Consider the following 24961-nt stretch of genomic DNA (forward strand, 5'->3'; position numbering starts at 1 on the left):
GCAGCACTTGGCTGACTAACCTTTTCAAAAAAAAAAAAAAAAAAAAAAAGGCTGCCTGGAGCACCTCCATCCCAGTGGTACTACATGCCGGTATGTCTAACGGCCTAAATCGGTGAGCAAGGGGTGGGTAGAGGAGATAGAGAGAGAGAGGAGGATGATAAATGGAGGGGGCCGGAAGTTGGTTTCCCAGCCTCCAGACGCGTTCGGGGCTGGAAGGAGAACAAAAGAGGAATAGGAATCGGAATAGCAGTATAGGCGACTGAATCACAGCAGAAAAAAAGGGGGGGCGAAAAAGAGAGAGAGAGAGAGAGAAAGAGAGAGAGAGAGAAACAAAATACTAGCGAGCTAAACGGGATTGGGTGAGCACCAAAATCACGGGCGATTCTCGGCGACCAGTGAGAGCATCAACCGCGCCCGAATGTCTTGAACTCGCAGGAAAGGAAAACTTAATCGAAGAGAACTTGTTTTTTTTTTACCTGAACAACGGTACAGACAGACAGACGAAGCCTTGGGCATTTTTGGGCTGGGCGAAAATAGTACTTAGACTACTAGTAATGCAACTAAGCCTTCACCGGTTTTGAGGTGCTGGGGCTCCATGATGCGTGCGTGCGTATCCATGAGATCTGCTTGCTTTGGCGAAAGTACATGTGCATTAGTACCTAGCAGAATAAAAAGGCTGGCAGGGTTTTCGAAGCTACGCGCAGATCCTTGAATCCTTACTACTTACTGTACTGGGGGTCTTTCTTGTTCCTGTACGGTGAAAAGAGAAGAGCGGGGCGTGTGTGGGCATTTTGCTTTGCTCTTGTCTTAGATCTGCCTAGCCACCACATGTAGGCCATACTGCTGCTACTATCTATCTTTGCTAGGGATACGAATGTGTATTCGGGCATGATGAGAAGGGGGGCCTCAGAAGAAAGACCAAGGGGAGAGCAGAGGTGGGGGAGCGGGAAGAGTCAAGTGAATTTGAGCGAATGAGAGAGGGCGAAGTGTGTTGGCAGCTGTGCTAATCAAGGTGCTTGTGCGCACATGTGAATGTCTTGGAGAAGATTTAATGCAAGGAGGATTAGACGACGTTTTTTATGCATCTAAGTGGATATACATTCTGAGATGATCTAGATGAGGGAGGAAGAAAAAAGGGTCCCTAATAACATAGAGTTTTTGGGGAAAGGGAAGCTTCGCCATGGGTAGTATTCGATTTCCGGCAATGCGATGTTCTCTCTCGGTCGGGCATGTGAAAAGCTAAAGGTACAATTTCATCACGTTTTCTGTTATAATCGCGCGAGTGTCAATATGAGTGAGCACATGTGTATGAGCATGGGCGTTGGTGATGTGGCTTTATGATGACACTTCGCTTATGTATATGTGGCCCCCTGTCCGATAATGACAGCCGAAAGTAAAGAGGCTGAAAAGAAAAGAGACGTCAACTCTATTTCTCATGTCCGCTCAAAACCCCGATCGTTAGTGTGTTTAGCTCAAGGGCTGAGATTGAGACGAGCAATACAAGTAGGAGGGAGAGAAATTGCCAAGTCAAATCGGGATATTGGTTGAGAACTCTCCACGTAGTAGTAGGTGAGTTTAGTATTTTACACCTGCTTTGGCACTACCGTCAGTCAAAAAGTTTAAGGATGATCGTCAACGCAATAATACTGCAGAACTACCCCTTTTTTTGGGTCTTAGTGCTAGCGTCTATTAATGAAATAGAAAATGTGCAGCGGCCAAGAGTTTGTCTATGGGCAAAACATGAAGCAGATTTCATCCCCCGTCGAGAAATGCGATTTATCGATGCAATCATGGCTGTCTGAACACAGTCTCAGACACAGGCTGCAGATAAGCCCACACACGGGGTTTCTGCACGGCCGTCTCATACGGACCTGTTTATGCAAGTGTGTACGTGCATACGAGTACCGGTAGTATGAGAATTATTAGCCGTGTCGACTCCGTACGAGCCATTCAACCAACAAGGACCTGGAGAACCAACGAGCAACAAGGGAATTGATTTGCCTTGGAAGCGTCGAAAGAGGTTAGAGTATCGCAACCTGGGCGCTAAGGCCGTGCTGATCATTGATCTCTGCGATAGCAGGAAAGAAAGGTAACGGCACGCTCCCAAGCCAAGCTGTCGGGTCAACTTTTCTTTCCTTTTTTCTCACCGTTTTTGCATGTCTGTTGCTATGTGAACTGTTGCCATCCATAGTGGTGTTAACGACATGTTAGCCAAGAGCGCCAAGGAGATGGCTGCCTGGTTGAGCGCTGGACTGTTTAATTTCTCTTCCTAGCGTAGTTAAAAAAGCCACCTCACTATGAGCGATCCGTCATGACCCGTCATCTTAGTTAGCCATCTTAATGGGCATCATGAGCTGGGTTCACCTTCACCGGTCGGGCTCAGCAGCGGCTGGAGGCTTACGAGTTGTATGACATGGCGGTCTTAGCGAATTTAGCTCCATGAAAAGGAATGCCGGAACCGTTCCGTGCCGTCGGGCTGATGGGTGTTGGTATGACGCTTGGTCCATCTGAGTCCAGCCTAACAAACAGCTGTACGTGCTAGCATCACATACGAGGACGTATGTACGAACACGCAAACACACGTAGAACATGGACAAGACAGGCTTGCCGCTGGCCTGGTTGATGCATATCGGAGGTGCCAGTATCCAGGTCAGAAGCTGAACTGTACGTAATTGCTCGAAATCCGGCATATATGCCTCGCTCATGTGTGCGTCGGATAGGATCGGCCTCGTCATAGGGCAGATGGAGGCAAGATGGGCGTCATGATAGGTTGCGAGCTGAGGCTATGACGACGCCGTAACTGCAAAGTCTGAGCGGTGAAGGCTGCCCGAATTCTTGCAAGTGAGGCTGATGGGCTGTTTCAGTTGCCAATTGGCGGTATATGGCTCAAGACGGCCGTTGGCATCGGACTGATACATGGCACTAGGATGGAGGGGGCTTAATCCGTCCTATCCAGCTCATCGATGCACTGTATTGGCTAATTAGTCCGGATACATGCATTACACACATCGCACACGTGCGAGATTTTCATACGCTATAGGCTCCGGCAACAAGAAAAAGCAATTGCAGGCAAAAGGCATTCCGTCCGGCCGTCGGTGGTGGTTGTGCGGTGAGGTTGAAACCGCGATGTTTGATGCTACGCAGAAGCTTTCGCTTCGCAAGTTTAGCGCTCGCTAGGCACAGCTGCCGTTGTGGCGCGTGGCGTGACAACGATGTAGCCGCTATGGAGCAGCCATAGGGCAGGTCCACAGTGACATGGGCGTCGGCGTACGGGGCTGAGGTTACGCAGCAGAAGCAGCATCACCTGCATAGAGGAGTACATGATGGAAGATTGTGCTTGTGGAGCAGATACTGCCTACTAGTACCGGCAATGGAGCAGCTGCTGTTGGGTACCAACGCACAACTACAGCGATATGGCTGCCATGTGTAAGGCAAGGTACCTACCTGTAGCTGCGGTGTAACCTGCACGCTGGAACTGGGCAAAGAGTGCCACCCCGTAGAGCTGCATTAGGTACCAGCTGCATTAGGTACCAGCTGCATTTAGTAGGTACCAGCTGTGCTAGGGGCCAGCTACAGTATCAATGCATGCCATCTCAGGTGTCTACCATTCAGCAGCACATGCATACGTCAATGTATCTCTCTCACCGAGCCAGCGCAGTCGACTTGGCACCGGGGCGCTGACTGCAGCCCTCACTATAAGCCTTGGTCTATTGCGCGCTGCATGCTGCATGGATGCCGTTCCCATGCTGTGCCATTCTTCCATCGCATGTACGAAGCCGATCTGCTTTACAGGTGCTGGCAGCTTGCAAGTAGGTACCTACATTATGCACAGGGCTAATATTAGATGGCAGTTTAATTGCCCCATGCAGAGTGCATGTACCTGCCTACCTAAGGTGCTTACTAGGTACCATGTAGGTATTGACAAGCTACGCCTGCCTGGTTCTGTTGTACATGTATGACAGAAGGAAGCACAGGTTACACACGGTTACACACGCCGTCCAGCGTACCTCCTGTACCTAGCCGCTACGCCGGGAATTTCGCATCATCGCTGTTAGATGGCCGCACTCCCAGGTATACCCAAGGTACTTGCACTGCTGCTGCTGCGCATGCCCCATAGTAGCAGCGCTAATATGCGCAGCTCCACCGCTCTTGCCGCGCTTGACCCAGCATTGAGAATGAGATGCATGTTTGTCTGCCATTCCTGGGCCATGGCAAGCACGACTTTATACCCGAGCCGCGCCACTTCCCGACTTCCCGACCCCCACCGCCCAGACTCTATTAAAACCGATGACGGCGTCACTCCCCTTGTACCTACCCAACCTGGCTCTTTACTGTACACCGGCATAAAAGAGTTTTATGATTCTACAATCATGGTCGAAGCAACAGTGTATAGAAGAGTTTTTATTTCAGCTGATAGTGTAATAATAGTATGCATGATATCCTGGAGCTGCTGCGCGGATGTTGACGCTTATACAGTTCTCTATTTCCTCTGCTCCCCACTCATCCAGGCCCTTTCTTAGATTTGGGTCCCGTGCCCAGCCCGCAAAGCGGTAGCTTCCGCAGCCTGGCTAGCGCTATCGGTGCCAGCTGCCGCCACTGCCAGCCACCACAGGGCCAGCGCCACGTTGGGACCCCATTTTCGCCCGCGCGGCTCCGGAAACCTCCAGGCTGAGTTCCTTCTCGCATCCACCGTCCAACGGCAGCAATATCGCATGCCTAGTCTGGCAGGCTAACTACCGGCCGGATGCGCCTCAAATGACCGCTGCTCGCCTGAAACATGGAAGTGGACGTGCTGCCATCGTACCAGCAGGCCACCTCACGAGGCGACTGGCTGCCGCTGGCGGCTCCATACATCGCATTCACCGACTATCCATCTCTCTGCTGCGTCAACCGCCGTTTCTGGTCCGTCTTCGCGCCGAGGATATGGAGAGACCCCCGTATGGCGTCTGGGTGTTTGGGATGGAGAGAAGACAGTGGTGAGTCTATCAAGCACTGGCATCAGCATCGGAGCAGTGTCAGAAACTAGGGAGACCATCAAAGTGACAGAGAAAGAGAAAGAGAAAGCAAGGAATGGTGAGAGGTGGACAAAGCTGAAGAAGGAGAGAAACTAGAGAAGGAGGGGAGTGTAGAGAAAGTAGATGAATCAGACAACGTAGAGGCAGACTAGGCAGTAGAGGAAGAACGTATCGGTGCTAACTGTTCATTCTGACAGATGCCATATCCTGGTGGATCGCCTTCATCGATCACAAGTTGAGCAGGCTCACAGCCCATACTCGCGCATTGGTCCGCGTGCTAGATGCCAGAGCAACGGCGGGAGAGTTCAGCTTGTATCTCGGCCTCAGGGAAAAGACTGTTATTCGAGCCTTGGAGCTGTTACCAAATTTGCACAGCCTTCTCCTTGATAACAACCCTAACGTGGAAATGCGCTTTCAGCGCAGCGACGCCACCATTAATGATCAGCTGAAAATCTCCATGTTGAGCGTCCAAAATTGTCCAAATGGAGTCCCTATAGGACTCATTAGGAATTACTCCCTCCGTGGACTAGTTTTCCTGGACGTATCTGGCATTGCTAGTGTATCTCCGCAATTACTACACCCGGTATACTTGCCTGAATTACGTATCCTCAAGCTTCGCCGTCAAGGCATCAGCTCCACAGCATTTGCTGCTTTTTCAGCTGTTCTCGGCCACCGCTTATGGAGCCTAGACTTGAGTAATAATAGGCTAACTGACGACGCTTTTCAACACAAACTACACGCCATGTTCTCACACAATGACCTGCGATCAGACGCCCGTGCTCAGGCGGAGGGTACTTTGGAGAGGCTCCCTGTTATCACACGAAGCCATGGCCAGTTCTTCATGCTTCGCGAGTCAGCTCAAAGCATTCTGTTTGTTCCCGACGATAGATATCTCGCGGATACTCCCCCATATACCGCGACTAATATCGCTACTGCCAACAACGTCATGACACGGTCCGACGGCTCTGCTCCTGTACGCTCGGACACAGCCGACGGTGTCATACGCCTCTTGTCTCGACATGACTCCACCGACGCGGTACATCACATACCAAATTCAGGCCTCACACACCTGCACCTATCAGGCAATCCAATCTCTGCATTTGCAGTGGAAAGGATGCTGCGGGAATCCTATGGCCAGCTGGAGCACTTCGATTGCGATTCAATGCGTCTATTTCCGCCAAGCCCAGTCAAAGGACACCCGTTGTGTCCGTCCGATGCAATCCAATTGGACGGCTTCTCGGGTATGTCGCATATCTTTCGCCCTGTGTGGTCTTCCAATCTCCGGTCTCTCAGGATACATCACTCGCTCGTCACAAATATCCCTACCCTCTGTTGTAGTAGATACTCCTCCATTGAATGCACATACTTGGCAGAAATGCAAATACATCCTCGTCTCAATCTTGCCTATCCACTGGCTTTTATTCCGGATATGAATCCCCGGTTGGAGTCTTTGACACTAACTTGTGTCCCCCGCCGTTCTTTTGGGCCACTCGTTCAGATATTGGCATTATTTCTTCAACAATTGGGCCTGCAAGAGTCCCACGTGACAGAGACAAACGAAGCTGAGGCGTCTCGGCCAGGGAAGTCGCCGCGCTTGGTGCGCGGCCTGCGGAATCTGACCTTGGAAATGGAACCGGAATCTTTAAACGTAGAGGACACTGAGGGACTCATGAACTTTGACGAGACCCCATTCAGCTTTTTTGACAGTCCATTAGAGGAGGTGCCATCGCCGCCAAGGCCCCATCTAGATCTTTGGTCCTGCCCTGATATGAGTCAGCTCAAATCCCCGTTGACCACTGTGCAGCCGTGGGACGCATATAACCCGTCGCCAAGAACCCCAGATGGAGATGCCATGAAAGACCAATGGGTGCTTCATCAGCCAGAGGATGGAAGTAGTGATGCAATAGTGGTCTGGGCTGGTAATCCTGAGGCACCGAACGCCATCGTCAAATTATACAATTATCTAGTTGTAAACTGTGGCTTAAAAGAGGGTGCAGGGCCCGTCAATCTCACTCAGCAGAAAGCCGGGACTCCCCGCGAATGCCTCATTTTTCACACTGTTTGGCTCTATGCTTCTTTGCCCCGGCGGATTCAACCACCTCAGGGCATTCAAGATGAGATAAAGTCTAAGGATGTGGCTGCTACATTGCGTCAGCTCCAGCTTCCCGCGCGTGAAGCCTTTGGGCGAGCACGAAAGGCGGACCCCAACACTACAAATTGGTATTGGCGGGGAAGCCTGAGAATTATAGACTCGGAATAGATGCCCGATTCTGCTTTAATTTTTTGCTGATGAAAACGATAATGACTAATAGAGTATCCGAAATACACACGCGGATGGAAACAGTCTTGTTACATGATACAAATAGAAGCAATAACGGAGATTGTGTAATACAGTGTGCGTTATAGGTTATGGTGGAGTTGTGTGCTTGTGGTTGCATGATTCCCTATCTTTTTTGCCTCCTTGGCAGAGTCGCATATATTTCACGGAACGTAAGTCAACATGGCTTGAGACAGCTGACAGGGAATATTAAATCCAGTGTTTTCAGCGATTGCCGAGACATGCGCCGTCCAGCTTTCTTCATCATGCTACCACTGCTGGCATGCCAATGAGAAGCGCTCACAGCGCCTACACGACCATTTACGCGCACGGTTAGCACGGCTATTTTTACACTTGTGTTACCATGTACCTTGGTTACGACACAGCACGATTCCTTCGCTCGGTGTCGCAGCTGGGCCATCCGGAGAAGAAGCAACCGACGTGCACTGTCTCTAGACAGAGTCTAGATGGTCGTACGTTGTAGAGCCTGCAAAATCGCATGTCTGGGTTGTCGGAGCTAAGCAAACGTGCTCGTATTCTGCACCGGAGAGAGCAGATGCCGGATGACTAAGGGGAAAAGTACAATCTGTTGTATTTTGTGCGATGGCTGTTCCTTGTGCTTGGCTTTGAGATCGGTACGAGAAGATTGGTTCTTGGCTGGTCTTGGGGCCACTGCTGCCTTCATCTGTGGCTGAAACATACATCTTTACCGAAAGTGGTAGTAATGGTGGTAAGTACTACTCCTACGGGACCAGAGCCAAGTATGATGTGCGAATATAGGTGCTTCTTGGCCTCTATTTGATAGCGAACGGCGGTGTTTGTGGCGAAATGATGGGATTGAGATAGCGTGTGGGTGGGTGGGTGTTGATGTATGAGAGCGAAACGGAGTTCTTGGACCGTCTAATGCGGTGTATTGGACTGTGGACCCTGGGCCTGTCTCAACCGTTAATTTCGTCTTGACGGCCTGCCTGCGGAGTGACATGTGATTGATCTGTCTGGATAGTCACGGGATGGAATGCCGAGCGGCTGAGAGGAAAGGAGGGTGCAAAAGTGCCGGCTGCTTGGGATTGGATAGCCCGTGAAGATGGCCCCCGTACTTTTCGAGCGTATTTCAGCTGTGCTGCTAAACTAGCAAGCATTGGAATACTACTACGTATTTGCCTACGTGTTTAGCTTGGAAATGAAGACGTTTGATTCGCTAGGAGTAAATGCGGCTGGGGAGTTGGGCTCATCTGCCGATGACCTGGTCTGAGGTGATTGGAGCTCCAAAGCCCGTATTTGCGATAATGGTTAGTTAGTTGCATGTCCAAATTAGCCAAGAGCGTAGTAATGCCAGCATTACCATACTAATGAATATACTAGACTATTACACAATGAATGCACAAACCTAGCAAACCGAGATACAGTGGCTCAGCCAATCAGCTCGCCATCCGACTCTTGTTTTCTCGCACACCTTGTAAGAGCCAATCATTTTAATTCTTTTCTTCCTCTTTAGGCAACTCACTTTGCAAACCCGGTGGCGCTTTTTTTTATTTTTTATTTTTTATTTATTTATTCATTTATTTATTTATTTATTTGGTTTCTTTTCTTCTTAGGAACAAATAGCGCTCAAGTTTGGCTATCTAATTTTTATTCCTTGACATGGGTGGGTGGCATTCCGTGTCTGGGCGGCTGGAGGTAACCTGCCCCTGAGTTCTGCGCCGGAGAATAACGCCGATAGGCGTAGGCGAAGAAAAAAAAATTAACTTAGGGGGCTAAAACGTGTCTATTGCAGGGGATTTTTCAATAAACATTGCTTTTTATCGTTGGATTTGTTTTTTTCTAATAGTTCCTTTCGGAGCTCGGAGAGAAATGCCCTTCTCCCTGCCGCTGAGGGGGGTTTGTTGGGAGGTGTGACCGGTGAGGTGGTGGCTTGATGCAGCTTATCGGAAGGGGAATAGGATAAAGATTTAGGCGTCCTTCGGACTAAGTTGGTTTTAAATTGGATGCCTTTGCTTTACTGTGTGTGTGTGTGTGTGTGTATGGGTGTATGGAGGATTAGTGGTGGACGGGCACTGAAGAGAGTTTGCTTGCCTTTTGCTGCCTAGTTCTGTATGCGGGCTGAATATGTGGAGGCGGTGAAGGAGGGAAGAAGCAAAGGACGGAGGAATTGATAGAAGGATGGATTGCAGAGTGCTTGAAGCATTTCAGTACTATTCTCCTTGTTCAGACTCAGAGACTAGAGTATGTGCGTAGTTATACACGCAACAACATTCATTTTGCTAGTATGAGTAAACTAGGAATATAATCGTTTCCACATGTGCTATAGGCAGGAGATTGGTATAAAGAAATCGATTTAGTTGACCCATGACGTGGATATGGATTGTCATTGGATTAAGCAAATAATAATAGCTAATAACGTCCGAAGCCATGGTATGTGTCTCTTTGGCTGAGAAGTGTTAAAAGTAGCATTCAAATCAATCAAAGGGCAGCACGAAATAGATCGTAATTCGGAGCTCTAACTAGAAGTGACTGAGCTTCATGCATCGTCAGTGGCTATCAAAGTAAACTCCTTCAGTTGTGAGACTTCACTACACAATTCATCCAATCGAAGGGACGAAGCCCCATGAATTTAGGATTTTCCGTAGTCAAACAGTATTTTTCAGGTATTTCAAGTCTCGTAGTCGGTGATGTTTATAAACCACAGCTAATAGCGTCTAAAGAAGAGCTACCCAATGTAGATGACAGTTAGATAGGTGTTCGTTATGACGATTGTATCTTACGAGCAGAGTAATAATATGAATCTTCCGCAGAAAGACATATTCTGTGTTATTTGAAATAGCGCCAGGGATGTGCGTCGTAGACGATTTTGCAAGATAGAACTTGGCCCTTTTCATCTCAACAATACCTCAGATGGGCAGCTTTGAGACGTCGCCGAGAGTCAATTGCCAAGGGTCTTCTTTTCAGTAGGTTAGTTAGAATACTTTAAATTATTTTAAAGGCCGAGGCACTTTGCTTCTACTAGAACATATATGATCCTTCCAGGCAGAGTTCAATTAGAAATATAATATCCCGCTGAATGAGCAGCGGCAAGTACCAAAGGATTTTAAGATACTTTACTAATGCTACTCTTGGCACGTCCTTCTGTGGATAGCGGTGAGATAGCAGACGGCACTAAGTAAATGGGTATCGTCAAAGACGCGTGAGTGCGGGTAGAAGATTTGGCTCTGGGAAATGGTGTTCTCAAGTAGCTATCGATAATAAATTCTGCTTTGATAGTCAAGAAAAAGAGGAGACGGCAAAGAAGCCCTATCAAGGTTACCATCTAATATATTACTCTGTAAACGTGTGAGAAATGTGAACCAGTGCTATGTGTAGATTCAGGGCGGTTTACCGTCCATTTTGCTATTCATAACTCTCTTACGACGCTCGTCATGAAGATGAGACGTCGAAAGAAAGAGAACAGCAAGAGAGTGCTCAGGCCGTTTCCAGCTGTTGCGAGACTTGAATGCTATACTAGACCCGTTTACATTAGAAGATACTATACTTTCGTTTGCAAGTGTCCTAGACAACCAGCTCACAACCTTCTCTTGAGTGGAAAAAGACAGTGCTATACATCTTCGGCGTCAAACTATACCTAAAGATCATCCCAGATGTCTTCCCTGCAATAGCTGATTTATTTCCACATATATCGATGGTTTGAGAATGAGATTACAATTGTAGATAACAAACTTTTGGAAGAAGAAGCTTATCACCCTCATTACTATCGCTCTCTAATAGATCTCCCCTTAACCACATTGCTCAAGTCTCCTACAGGAATCTGAATTGGAAAATCGACAATGGCCAGCGCAATAGCTAAAAGGATGTACCACCCAGCCAAACACGTCACAAAAGTCGAAGCACCAGCGCCCTACATTATTGCACACATCGAATCAGTCTCTCGTCGCTCTCTGGATTAAGCATTGAGTCAGGTATGACATATATCAAGAGCGTACGTACCACAAGTAGTTTGTGAGCATAGTCAGCATTACCAACAAAGTCCTCTGCCATTGCCCAGAACGCTCCTGTCAAAAGTCCAAAAGCAATCGTCAGGCTGAGAAAGATGACGAAGAAGGCAACGTTGGTGCGTAGCGAGCAGACGAGGAATATGATACAGAGTAGACCCATGAAGAGAAACCAGAAGCCTATTTATTCATAACAGAGATGGTCAGAGAACACTTTATATCAAGATAGGAAAAGCACAAAATAGTAGGCGATGGGATAAGACTTACCTAAACTGGCATTGAAGCCAGTTGTTTTCAGTCCCTCTGCACCAGCTTCATTCTCGCCCGCGAATGAAGAGAAGGCCGCAAAGGAAGGATTTAACACTCCGCCGTAAGAAAGCCAAAATGTACCAAATGTGCAAAATACAACGGCGGGGAAACTGTTGCCGAGAATCCATTCGAGAAGGCCGCCGAGGGTCATGAGGATTCCGCCTTGGAAGAAGTACACGGGGCTGGCAGATATTTTCCACCGTTAGTACAACTATTCTCTCGTTGAAAAAAAAAAAAAAAGGTATAGGATAAGAAGCACGTATACGCACATTGTTGCCGCGCCGTCACCACCTGCACCGCGCCAGCCCATGAGAGCGCATGACAATGGCGTCAAAGACATGAGGAAACCGACAAGAGCACTGTGCAGAGCCACAAGGTGAGTACATAGTCAGTCCACTTGAGCAAAAATGTTTATCAAATGCGGCAGACGCCAAATGGGTGTTGTTTTTTTTTTACATTGGTGTTGGATTTCCAAACGTATCTCTCAGCTGTCCCTTTACTTTGCTCTGCGGCGCCAAATACAGCTTCTCAAACAGCTCGGGCGTCATGCTGATGCTCGCTGCGGAGCGGAATCGATTGAGGGCATCCAGACGGTCGGAGTCGGAGTCGACATTGGCACGATTGCCTTTTTCTTCTGCCATGGTGAAACGTTTGTGATGTGAATGATCTCGGGCGGAGAGGTATGTGTAAGAGTGAGATCGATCAACCTTGTTTCCCGCTGTCTTGTTTCCTGTTGTCTATCAAAGGATGAATAAGAGCTTTATGTTATTGCCCAATACTGTTATACATTTCCATCCAGCCTGTCAGCCCCTTATCATCAACCTTGCTCTCCTCCTTTGTCCCGGACCCAATAAAAGCCACGCAGAACCTTACTCTATGCCATTTGGCCCCAAACTCCGACTATCAGCTACTTGGAGCTCCAAATGTCGGGAGCTGCCATTTCCCGGCCGCCCGAGTCAGCATGGATAGATCTCACCTACATTATGCTTTACCCCAGACCTGTGTCATCACGTCGTCCCCAGTTCCTCTTCCCCGTACTAATACGCTCCCAATCATCAGGCCATCAAGCCCTAGCCCATCAACCCTTCAGCTCCAATCCTTCCAAACCCCCACACCATCATTATCCTAGCAAGGTAGTCTAAACAAAGTCAATCAATCTCACCGCACATACGGAGGTACAGCCCCCCCGTCCACCCATTCCTTCCAATGGCGTCCATCGAATCTCCTTGTCCAACTTCGCCGTCTTTCCTAATATAGTAACCCATCTCTATTTTGTTTACCCCAGATTTCCCGACCAGATCCACTAGCCAATCCACTTCCCGCATTCTGCCCCTCCATTCCCCACTCCCCACTCTTTTCCGCTCGCCCGAGGGTACGTACTTTCTGCCTCTCAATAGATTTTGGTGGGTCCAGCGGACGTTCAAATACTACCAGGTAAACAGAGCGTTACGAATTGACTAGACAGCTGTTCGAAAGACATTTTAATCAAGAATGGTGTGAAATTTATGGAATATCCAATCACGCTGTGACCCAAAGGCGTCTTCTTCAAACATTGCGACCATCACCGCTCTATCATATCCCACGGATCCAGGCATCATCGTCGCCCAAGTCGAGCTAGAGCGCCTCTCGTACGATGGCCATGCAAGCCAAAAAACGCCCACATCCTCCATCGTTTCTAGTTTGGGTCTTCCCTAATTAGATCAGGTAGCACTTCGTGATGATTGGCCAATCCTAGGCAAGGAAGCACTGCGACATGTTGGCTTCACCTAGTCTAACTCCTTATTTGCCGAATAGAGTCCCAGCTGCTGTTACAATGCATACTTGTGGGAATTTAGATTCATCCTTCCTTATATCCGTATTGACTATACAGAGCCCAATATTCATATTCTCGTGTTCTGTATCATCCGCCTGCTTGTAACCGCCCGGGCACCACTCGAATGGGTCGAGCGAGATAATCTCCAGGCGAAATATGCATCGCTTCCTTTTTTTTTTTAAAAAAAAAAAAAAAAAAAAAAATACTGTATATTTTAACCGTTTATTTTTTATAATTATAATTTTTTTATTCCTTTACTATTAATAATAATAATTAAAAAGACTGGTCGACTGGTTAATGGTAGAGTTTTCGAGTTGTTGTTGTCATTCTGTACCCATCATCATCTTCATCTCATAATCTACTCAGTAGATATCATGACATAATCACACATCTTTAATTAATAAGTGCGTACAAACAAGGTATGCACTTATAAATCCGTTAGTAATCTCCGTGCGCAATATCCATTACCAAGATGCATAAACAAACATCCACCATCATCTTATCGGCAACGGTCCATGCTGTCGATTGTGGTACCCCGACGAAACTCCAACATAGCCACCGCTCTTCTTCAACATCCTCCCCCAGTTCTTCCTCGTCAAAAGATCATTCAGCTCCTTCACCAGACAGCACGCCGCCACCACTCGAAAGCTCTCCAGCTTCGGCTCATCCAGACGATTGGTCTTGTCCGCAGACTTGTCGTTCCCAACAGTCATGCATGCCCAGGACAATTCTATCGCGTTCATTGATTTCCTTTCACCTATTTCATCGTCATCGCTCATAGTGGATAAGGCATCATCTGCATTGGTGGTACTCCCGCTGCGATCACCTATGAGTTTCACGATATGGCTCATGACACTATCCATCTCATCTTTCAACTTAATTGACGAGTCTCGCTGTCGCCTAGTCTGGCTGCCCTTGGGGTTTAAAATTGAACCACAAAAAGCTTCCACCTCTGTTATAGGGACACGAGGGTTGGATGAAAATTGCCACATGTTATTAGAGACGGCTGATTCGTACCTAAATGCGTGCAAGTTAGCTACTTTAATTGCGAAGCGAATCCACAAGAGTCTTACAGATCGCGAATTTTCCAAGCGTGATCAATCTGACGCATATAATTAATATCCAAGGTGGAATATCCTTCTTCCCTCAAGGCAGTCCGCACATGCGTGTTTAGTTGGTCCCACAACGACGGACCGCTCATATCAACTGGCCGTTGGACATCCTTAGCCCAGATTTTCTTTTCGTCCACGCCGCGGTACAATTCGCCTAATATCTTTAATGACCTGTAGTATTTATATTTTACCATTCCCATTCCGTCTTCATCGTCTTCGTCATCGTTTGGATCTCCGATGTTGTCAATTTCACCACGATCATATAGACGAGTTGGGGGGCAGGAGCGAGACTAAGTAGGAAAAAAGACGGAAGTTAGAAACAGGTAGAGAAAGGTACAGGGATGCTAAGAGAAGTTTGAGATGCAAACTCACAAATCTGGCCGCATCCGTGGCGGCTTTGGCATATCTTGATGCTTCACTGAAATACCAGTCTTGGAGTAATCGACCGCAGTTGAATGCATCTCCGCGAGCTTGACACAGTCTGCGCTTAGCGTCCCCTCCTCGCAGTAATCAGCCATCATCTGATGTCTGGTGGCAATTAAACCTAGAATGTCTGCTTCCATAAAATTCACAAAAAAATCCGCAATATCATCGCGCGTCACCACCCGATCCAGTTCCGGCGGTTTCACTCTTGGATAGTCGGCAGGGCTAAAATATTGTTTGGGGATTACGAAGGGATCCCAAAAGACGCTGTACAGGTCTCCATCAAGATCTCCCCCGCTTAACTGGCTTGGTAAATCACGACTCCCTTTCTGGCTGAAGATGACGCAGTTCTTTAAATTGCGAAGCGGATGCCCCTGTGGTGGTGTCCTCATCTCTGCAAGTTGAATATCTCCAGGATGAAGGGCAGGCGAGCGTGTTACGAGAACTGTCCCATCTTTGAGCGACCGTTTGATCCGACCCTGGATATTGTCGTGGCTTTCATCAAAGGTAACGTATATCTGACCTTCTTCTAGGAAGCCGGTTTCATCCATAACTCCAAAAAGAGTGACTCCCATGTCGACTGGAATCCGGGCCTTATGCTTCAGCAGCCGCAGCTCTCGCAAGATGGTATGATCCACGACCGACTTCATAAACCTTTCTCGCCGGTAATCGATTCCAATTGCACTTAAGTATCTGATGAGCCTGGGGAGGCCTGCAGTGGTACCAACCAGCTGATACTTCAAAAAGGTGCTAGTATTTGCTGCTGTGGTAGTGACATTTCGCAGGACGTTGAGAGCTTTATTCTGCTGATCTATAAACCACTCAGAATTTGTTCCCATATCCTCTAAAATCTTGATGGTCTGACGGTTCAAAACTGTGCGCATCGGTTTGGAGGCAGTATCGCAGATGCCCATTTCCGTCTGATCTTTGCTGGGAAACTTCATCATGGATTCTTTCCGCACACAAATCACTTTTCCATTTAAACGAGAGTCAAGTGAAAGCATGCCCTTGATCCCTCCTAGCCGGACTTGAAAGCAGGTGGCCTCTGACGAGGCCTTTGGAAGCTGATCCCATACCTCCTCCATGGCATCCCACGAGATGGTTCCGACTCCGTCGCTAAAAACTCGTTTGCCATCTGCAGTCTTCACGTCATCGATGTAATCGATGTTGATGCCACATTTTAAGATTGGCACAGCGTAAGGAGTTTCGGAAAAAGCTTGACCAATGCGCGCTGCGCACTTTGCGGGAATACGAATATCGCTAAAGTCGCCGAGTGATTTGATGATGGTGTCATTATTTTGAAGGTTCAATGAATCATCAACAAAGGCTGCCACAAACCATGCGGAGTGTGAGCGTAATGATGAATGAGAAAAGCCCAAGAATTCAAATCTTCGACCAGCAACCAGAATTCCGTCTTTCAGAATCTTTCTGTACCGCTCAAAAATCATGGTGTTTTTCACGTTGGGGGTCAGGGCTAAATCCTGACCATCTTCGTCGCCAAATATGACTCGCATAAAGTAATCCGAGTGATTTGGAAACATTCTTAAGACCCTGTTCATGCTCTCGGCATCCGGACCATGCAGCGTAATGCGAGTTGGGGTGACCATTGCTTTCAAAATCCAAGCTTGATGTCTAGGTAGTTGAGCACCATAGTGTAGGACTCGTGCTTGATCCTCGTTGCGGAGAGCCCGTTCAGTTTCCACGACAGTTGACGCCAGCTCCCCTTCAAAAAGATCTCGAGGCTCTACTCCAGGACATGGATATGGAATTTTCTGAAACAACTGTTTCATGGCATCAGTGGTGAATGGTAGCGGAATGCCCGATCTCTTGCAGTCTCTTGCAACTGAAGTCATGAGCTGAAGCAGTTTGGTTGCAATCGCGGGATGTAAATAATTGTTCCACACCAATGCCTGGAGCTGGAAAAGGATGACAAAGGGCAACAATGTTGTTCTCCCCGAAGCGCCAGCACTCCTAATAGACCCCTCAAACCTACTCATGCTAGTAGTGTAATCATCCTCAAAGGGCTTAGGGTTCCTCAATACAGGCAAATTTTGTCTCGTAACAGCGATAACATTCCGAGACCTCAGAATTTCTAACGTTTCCATATAATGTGAAGCAAGTGTTATTTGGTAGACCAGACAATGAGCGACATATTTATCGTGAGCAGACCAGATACTTATATGCGTTTGCCGTTCCCATTTCGTAGAATGTGTAGCATATACAGACTGCAGAGATGTAGATTCCCCCATCTCATAAAATCTTGGAGCCTCAATCAAGACAAGAGTCAACGAATTATCAGATGCTCCGGCTATGAGATCTTGAATAGTTTCATAGGCAATATCGACGCGAAATTCCTGCCCAAGCATGAGTATCAAGGCGCGGCGGCCAAACTTTGCTACACCTTTGACAGCGACACTGCTCTGCTGGACAAACATCAGAGTATCGGATTCGTTTGCAAATATGTTTTTGCCGCAAGAGATGCCACGGATAGGCGTGCTGATGGTGGAGTCTTTTGAGTCGTTTGAGTCTTTTGGGGCCTTTTGGCTGCGATTCTCAGCCACTTTTTTCCGCTGTTCTTTCATGTACTCCAGATGCTGCAGCAAGTATTTATCGACTTTTCTGTTGCTCTTCTTGACAAAAATGGGAGTCTTGAGTATGTATAGTCTTGCCACAGCCTTGGTCCCAGACTGAGACGGACCCTTGTCATTTTGGAATATTCTTGGCTGTGTCAGAATATTGAGGACGCTCTCGTGCTTTTTGAGAAACTCTTTCCCGTCAGCTTCGGACAGCAAAGTGATCCAGGCATGAGTCTTTCTTTTGGGTTTATCGCAGAACCAATCTATAATACCCAAGGCCTTCGTATAGGGTTCAAGCTCGGCTCTAAGCCTGTCATCGGTGAGGTGGGAGGGCACATTGGTTAAGAACAGCTCCATCGCGGCGTTTGTTGGAAACGCCTTGATGGAATACTTCTTGGACTCATTCAAAGGACAGAAGAGAGGAATGCCCTGAAAGAAGGAGAAAAGAGTGAGGGAAAACAGCTCGACCCCTCTTCTTATTAATGCCTCTCTGTACCACCTCAACCAGGCAGTAGACGACACTAATGTGGGAGGCCAGCGAAGCTCGCGGAGGATGTGAATGGACTCTGGATTCGATTTGTTACAGCCGTAAAGCGCGTGATAGCGTCAATTGAGGGGTTGATCCGGGCTCATCCCACCCGTCTGCTCCACCAGGCGTGCCATTGGCCCAGGCCAGCGAACCACCGCAGCGCAGATGGCCAGAGGTGGGGTTGCATACAGCAAACGGGGATTGTATATGTCGAAGATTCTTGGCTGTTTGGCTGAGAGAGCTGATGGTGAGTGGCCAGAGGTCTAGGAGGCTGCCCGCTCGTGGCCTCTACATGCGGTGGCCATTCATAGTGGGTTACCACGACGTGTGGCCATGATAGGCGAGGCAGACGAGACGAGAGGCAGACTGGCTGATGCCTAATCGCCGGGACTGGTGATACTGCGCCATGCTGCGGCCCTTTTGTCTCCTCTCTAGATAAGGCGAAGCTGGGGGATTGGTGCAACAATGCAACAATGTTGGGGATTGTGCTGCTTTCCCATGACGCCGCGTGAATGATGCAGATGATGAATAAAGAAAAGAGTCGAGAAGTTACCTACCTCCTACTAATGTATTAGTAGGCAGCATGGAAGCTAATGTCTACCGCAGTGCCGCTGTAGCTCCCTAGCCTAACAGCCCCAGCCCAGGGCAAATCGGGGATCAAATCCAGGCACTTGCTGGCACTTTCCGATGGGCATTTGGCAGGTGCTCCATAATCAATACTAAGTTTTATCTCCCCGGTGGCTTGCGCCAAAATCCACGTGGGGGGCGTCCAGCTCCGACCCCAATTGCCGAGACATCGCGGGGTTCGTTTTTTCTTCTCGAGCGCCACTTTCTTACTGGAGCATTCAAAGGCTACCTAAATGTTTATCCGGACAAGATGTTGCGCTTCGAAAAAGGCTCTCTCGGGGATTTTCTCGTCTCTCCTTGTTCCTATATAAGGAGTAGATGATATCCGGATACGCATCTTTTGCTTCATCTTCTTCCCCTCTCTCATTTGCCAACCGCGGACACTGCTCTAACAAAGCACAAATCACCCCACAATGGCAACCCCCGGCAACCTCTACGTCACGATGCAGCCTCAAGCTGGCCTCTCGCTCGACCAGTTCCACGAGTGGTACAACAACGAACACGGCCCTACGCGATTACGCCTCCCACAAATCTTCGCCAACGGCCTGCGCTATCGAGCTGCCGACGGCCAGCAGCCCGAGTTCCTCGCTACCTATGATGTCACCGACATGGCGCATCTCGAGACCGAGACGTACCTCACGTTGCGCGCGAATCGATCCCCGAGAGAGGCTGCGACAATTGCACAAGTAGACGTTTCGCGGTACTTTTACGACCTCGTCCATGTCAAGGAGTCGCCTCTCTTCATGCCGGTTGAGAAGTTGACAGACGAAGAAGCAGAGGGCCTTGTGGCGGCAACCTCCGAAATCACCCTTAAAGACACGCCCGAGGCAAAAGACCTCTTCAAGAAATGGTTCATCGAAGAGCACGTCCCAATGATCGCCGACATTCCCGGCTGGTTAAGGAGTCGTCTCTTCGTAATCTCGACCCTCGAAACGGACCAACCCACTAAATTCCTGAGCTTCCACGACTTTGCCAAGGATAATGGATTACTGGCTGCAGTGCAGAAAGCTGCCACCGATGATTCCTGGAAGAGCGACGACTTTGATAACTCCGTCGCGTCTAGGAAGAGGCGCATCTACTCTCTCTTCTACACCTTTGGCCCTGCCCCGCGAGATCTCGACCACTTGTCGAGACTGCCCCCAGCAGCATCTTTCACTTCAGCAGACTCCAAGACATCTACGACCGCCAGCTCAACTCCCGTCCTCACATCATACATCACCACCCCGGATTCCCTCACTATTCCCTACCGCCTAGAAGGCAATCCCTCGCCAACTGCCCCCACAGTCGCCTTCTGCAACTCCCTTCTCACCTCTCTCCACATGTGGGACGCCTTCATCGACATCCTCAAACTCAATCGTCCAGATCTCCGCATCCTCCGCTACGATACTCGCGGCCGGCATTCCATCCCACAACCCCCCGTTTCAGCAACTCTCCACACTCTCACCGACGATCTCCTTACCGTCCTTGACGCCCTCCGCATCCCAAAACTGTACGCCCTCGACGGCGTATCCATGGGTGGCGCCACATGTCTCAACTTCGTCCTCAAATACCCTTCTCGCCTAGGCAAATTCATCGCTTGCGACTTCAACGCCACCTCTTCTGCCGTAAACTCTCAAGCGTGGAAAGACCGCGTTGCCATCGCCGAGCAGGATTCCGGCCGTGGTATCCACCAACTCGCGGAACGGACCGTCGCCCGCTGGTTCCACCCAGTGTCCATGGAAAAGCCGGACCTCGTCAAGCGGATGACCGAAATGGTTGCTGGAAATAATGTAGAGGGGTTCAAGCATAGCTGCACCGCCCTTTCGGATTACGATATGAAGCCTGATATGCCTTCATGCTCTGTTCCGGGACTGTTTGTCGTTGGAGAGGGCGACGCTAATGGAGTGCTGGTCAAAGCAATGGAAGGGTTTATGGGCCTGCTTGGACCAAACGGCACTGAGCTCAAAATTGTTCCCAACACGGGCCATTTGCCCATGTCTGAAGACCCGGATGCATTTTGGGAAGCTGTAAAGGGTTTTTTATAAAATAGTAAATTGTAGACTTTTCTATAGAGATTTACCGTAGACGCATCATAAGTCAGGCAACTGGTGTAATAAAAAAAAACTTGTAATTCAACTCGTTAGGTAACAATAATAGTCATCCAGTTCTTTAGGGTATTTGTTTAACTCAATCATTTTATCGTACAGCTCGCATGCCTTTTTCGTTATTTCTCTTTTTCGTTTACCATTGCCACACATGCAGAAGAAGAAAGCCCGCATTCCGTCTGACGCCTTGTCCTCTAAAGCCCAATCCATGGCATAATCATCCAATCCGACAAAAGAAAGCTTCATCTCCAAATTATGATTCCATTTACGTCTGCCTCCTGTCAACTGTAAAGGTAAAGTCAAACGAGTTGTTTGGATTACCGAATATGAACGGCACATTGGCCGTGAATGCATTGGAGTTTATCAGCTGTGCATTGCGTGACTTCTGGCGCAGGAGTCGCCGCCGACTTCGACGCAGCGCATGATCTTCGTAAAGCATGCGCTTGTTACGGCCCTTTTGAGCTGGTGGCGTGGGCTGCGCTTTGAGTGACAGCGGCGGGACTATATCCCACTCGCAGGCCAAAATGCTGAATCGCACCTTTTCAGGGTTTTCGTGGCGGCTTAATCGGCTGGCTTTGGCATAACGAATGAATCTGTCCTGCAGCCACGTCTGCATTTTGACAAGTTGCGGCTTCACATTCCAATGCTCGTCATTTGCCTCGTAAAACGTTCGGTTGCCGCATTGATACTTGCGTGTGGGTAGTTTGCCTAGTATACATATCTACGTATGAGAAACAGAGAAATCTACCATTCTTCACACGAAGCGTGGCACTCACCGGGACCGGCATTTGACTGTACTGGTTTGCGCAAAAGGAAATAGTCCACAAAATAAAACTCTTCCACGTTGGGCAAATGTCTCGCTAGGAAATGGTACAAGTGCTTCGGATAGATGATGCCGCCCGTCGTATCATGGACGAGTCCGCACAGCGAGCAGACTGTCGGCAGCGGCTTCTCCTGCCACTGATGGCAATAACGCACTGCTACTCGTTTTATGTTGTCCAAGCTGGAGCAGTTGGGATCGATGTCGTAGCCGCACCCGCTTTCAAAGAGCTCAGGAGGGAAATATTCGAGGTAGATAACATCAGACGACGCCTCCAAAGCCACCAGCTTACCGTTGCTCAGCTTTAGGACGCCGTCTTTGGCTATCAAGTTGTCAACTACAGCCTTTGACTCTCCGCAGACTGTCGTCAGAGCTGCAATCTGCTTGTTGAGGCCATGGTAGCTGGAGATGTCGGACTTTTGGTTTGGATATATGGGTACCAGACGGGTGTCCCACAGCGGCTTGGGAGTTACTTCATTTTTGACCTCGTGTGCTATCTCGTCGTCGTCTTCTTCGTCGTCGTCCTTTTCGGTGTCCTGCTGCTGTGTGATCAACTGCGCCAGTCTGTTCAACGATATCCACCTCCAGTGTCGGCCCCGACTCTCCAGCTTCACAAAATGCATCCCCGGCGTCGAAACGGACTCACGCCATATCTGCTGGCGGATTTCAGGCGGAAGGCGGGGGAAAGGCAGAAACGTTCGGTACTCGTCGGGAATCTCGAATTTGATGGGTGCGCCGCTCATGTTGTTGAGCAGGGGTCGGGATTTTGCGGCAGCAGATGAAGCTCGTGGGTGAGGAAGCTCGATGTAAAGCACGGAATGAGCAGAGCTGTGAATGAGGGACGTTTGTAGCGGCTTGCACTGAGCCACAGAGCCGAGTGCGTAATTTATGTGGATTGTGCAGGATGGAGAAGAGTTAGAGTTAATAGGTATTTGCCTGCGTGCGAAGGCTGCCCAACGCAGCTCCGGGGACCTTTTTGGGTAGGAAGAGTGTTTAAAATAGTCCACCCGCCGGTGACGTACTAAGAAGCTGCATGTGCCTCTGCGTTGGGAAGATTTAGATCGGGGAATAAAAGCCAACGGTTGCTTGCAGCGAGTGCAGTGACGAGTGTGGGAGGGGCGAGCCGTTGCTGACTGTTGCTGCAGGCGTCGCTAGCTGAAATGACAGTGATGATGTTGGAACAAATGGTGGTAAATGTTTGGTGGTGGACGAAGAGAGCTTTGAAGAGGGAGAAGAAGAGAAGAGAAGAGGAGGAAGAGCAGCAGACGTGAGGATGAGGATGAGAGGAATTATTTTTTTTGGAGCCGTGAACCAGCAAAGTAAGTACGTACTTCTTGAGAACCTCAACGGCACCCTGCTTCGGCTGGTAAATCGTTGAGAGAAGGAGTCATTCGCGCGCTTTCAGGCATCAACAGGCGCCATGTGAACGCCAAGTTAGGGGCGCATCTGGGCCGCTAAAGGCGCCACGGAGGGGGAATAGGCACCCAAGTCTACTTTCATAGCATGGATGTTCGATGCCTGCCGCTATCAACAGACGCCCGCTGCAGACGCAGATGCTGGGCAAGTGCTACTGTACATGCAGTTAGCGCTGCTGGGTGGGCTAAACACAACGTACCTAAGGCAGTGGGCACTAGGAACCTGCTATAATGAATCGCGCATTCACAGACGTGGCGGTGCGCCACTCAGAGCTTCTCGCATGATGAGGGCTCGATTTACAATCCATTACACTTTCACTTGGAGCATTGAATCAGAAAAATTGCACTCTAGATATCAGAGCCAGTAAATTCCTACTACTAGCGAGATGCAGCACGATAAAGCTAAAGCGATTTCCCCTTACAGGGCTATATCTACACCCGGCACGACTGTGAGCTGGCTGGGTGGATAAGCATCCAGGCGATTTTCATCTGGCGTTGCAGCTGCGAGAAACACAGTAGATTTATTGAGAAGAATAAAAATGCATCAACAAAAAGACGAGCAGCGGGCTCATATTCTCATTCAGGAGCAAAGTGCGCCCACCGCAGTATAGAACTTCCCCATCTGAGCAAACAGACCGTCCCAGCTCACTCCCTGAATCCAGCAGTCACCATAACATAGAAGCTGAGAGATGCACTGCAAACAAGCAGAGCGAATGCTAACACCAAATGTCAAAGCATGTGATGCATCGTGACACGCCCCATCAACGCCATGCCGATTTCCCCGAGAATTCGGAGCGAAATCCAGGGCTGGTTCCAGGGATCTGGTTCCTCTTCCAAGTGCGAGTTTACAGCCACGGAAGGGAGGCAAGCGGGACGGGAGAAAGAGGGTCTGGGGCGTGCATCTAATCAGCCAAGTGGTGTGTGCATAGTACATATGTGTATAATCCATGCCCCAGATGGGGCGCTGATCGCGTATTCTTGCGCGATTCATGCTACCAGACGCATAAAACTGGGGATAGAAGGGAACAAGGGCTAGTGATTGTCCTAGGTGAGTTGCGTGGTATCTAGAAATGTGTATCTGACCTCTGATGAGTACCGAGAATGCTTACTGCAGCTCAAGGAGGGATCAGTTGTAGGCAAGGAGATTCCGTGCTACACAGCCTAGACGAGGACGTTGAAGACCTGGTCACGGCATCTTGATGGCGCAGGCAGATCCGGCTACCAGCAGCCAGGAGCTGATCGAGACGTGGCGCCAAAGCGAGAGCAATTCTTTCTGGAAACCGGTTTAGCAGGACGTTGCGGCACGGATATGCCCTAACACAGACACGACGTGGAGACTTGAAGGCTGTGGCGACAGCACCGATACCTTCAGCGCCATTCACCAATTCAACGTCTAATTTTGGAGCATCCAAAGTAAATGCTCACAGTGGTTAGCAAGACAAGAGAGAACAAAGACGCAAATAGGCGCCAAACATGCTATGCACTGCATGCTACAGTATATCCTATGCGTCGAAGAAAAGGAGATTGGCCTGAAGCAAAGCTATAAATGGTACAATCTTACCCGCATGATTCTCAGCTACACGATCGATCATCGCTAATATCATAGTTGCTCATTGTGGCCCCTATTCGCCTTACCTAAGTCGACTGGTTTGCTAATAAGGCCAGCACAGTAGCCCACAACCCATTTCGGTGTAGACACGAGACTTGGCGTAGCTACGAAAAGGTATGTAGCCTGCTCTGTTCTTTCTTCAACATGTGTATACTACTTCTGTTTACTGTCATCTATATTAGTCCAAGATGTGCTGTCAAATCAAGTTCTCTCTGCATATGTGTCCTTCTGGGTTTTTTAAACTTACCTAACGGACGCCAAAAAAAATGCTGCTTCGTCTTCTTATAAACCAATCGGAGTATATCAAGTATATCAAGTATATCAAGTAT

General features: G+C 48.8%; 6 protein-coding genes across 6 annotated transcripts; 3 read left to right on the top strand and 3 right to left on the bottom strand.

The window, feature by feature from the left end:
- Positions 1-4130: 4130 nt before the first annotated feature.
- TrAFT101_004827 (uncharacterized protein) lies at positions 4131-4554 on the top strand (the record flags this gene model as incomplete). Its single annotated transcript, XM_066127294.1, has 2 exons — positions 4131-4427; positions 4477-4554. 2 exons carry the CDS (start codon positions 4131-4133, stop codon positions 4552-4554), a joined length of 375 nt encoding a protein of 124 aa, XP_065983405.1.
- A 223-nt stretch (positions 4555-4777) lies between these two features.
- On the top strand, positions 4778-7275 carry TrAFT101_004828 (uncharacterized protein; the record flags this gene model as incomplete). The annotated part of the gene is made up of 2 exons (XM_024905815.2): positions 4778-4976; positions 5213-7275. 2 exons carry the CDS (start codon positions 4778-4780, stop codon positions 7273-7275), a joined length of 2262 nt encoding a protein of 753 aa, XP_024759808.1.
- A 3557-nt stretch (positions 7276-10832) lies between these two features.
- On the bottom strand, positions 10833-12945 carry TrAFT101_004829 (uncharacterized protein). The gene is made up of 5 exons (XM_024908301.2): positions 12081-12945; positions 11894-11983; positions 11583-11806; positions 11311-11495; positions 10833-11221 (listed from the first exon to the last, which is right to left on the bottom strand). The coding sequence occupies exons 1-5, from the start codon at positions 12263-12265 to the stop codon at positions 11075-11077; spliced, it is 831 nt and encodes a 276-aa protein (XP_024759807.1). The 5' UTR covers positions 12266-12945; the 3' UTR covers positions 10833-11074.
- Positions 12946-13655: 710 nt separating this feature from the next.
- Positions 13656-18464, bottom strand: TrAFT101_004830 (uncharacterized protein). The gene is made up of 3 exons (XM_024902595.2): positions 14922-18464; positions 14511-14839; positions 13656-14454 (listed from the first exon to the last, which is right to left on the bottom strand). The coding sequence occupies exons 1-2, from the start codon at positions 17903-17905 to the stop codon at positions 14737-14739; spliced, it is 3087 nt and encodes a 1028-aa protein (XP_024759806.2). The 5' UTR covers positions 17906-18464; the 3' UTR covers positions 13656-14454; positions 14511-14736.
- A 450-nt stretch (positions 18465-18914) lies between these two features.
- TrAFT101_004831 (uncharacterized protein) lies at positions 18915-20888 on the top strand. The gene has a single exon (XM_024908300.2). It carries the CDS (start codon positions 19118-19120, stop codon positions 20726-20728), a length of 1611 nt encoding a protein of 536 aa, XP_024759805.1. The 5' UTR covers positions 18915-19117; the 3' UTR covers positions 20729-20888.
- A 165-nt stretch (positions 20889-21053) lies between these two features.
- TrAFT101_004832 (uncharacterized protein) lies at positions 21054-22351 on the bottom strand (the record flags this gene model as incomplete). The annotated part of the gene is made up of 2 exons (XM_024908299.2): positions 21054-21496; positions 21565-22351. 2 exons carry the CDS (start codon positions 22349-22351, stop codon positions 21054-21056), a joined length of 1230 nt encoding a protein of 409 aa, XP_024759804.1.
- Positions 22352-24961: the final 2610 nt, after the last annotated feature.

Source organism: Trichoderma asperellum, chromosome 3 (assembly GCF_020647865.1).
Source record: "Trichoderma asperellum chromosome 3, complete sequence".
NCBI lineage: Eukaryota > Fungi > Ascomycota > Sordariomycetes > Hypocreales > Hypocreaceae > Trichoderma > Trichoderma asperellum.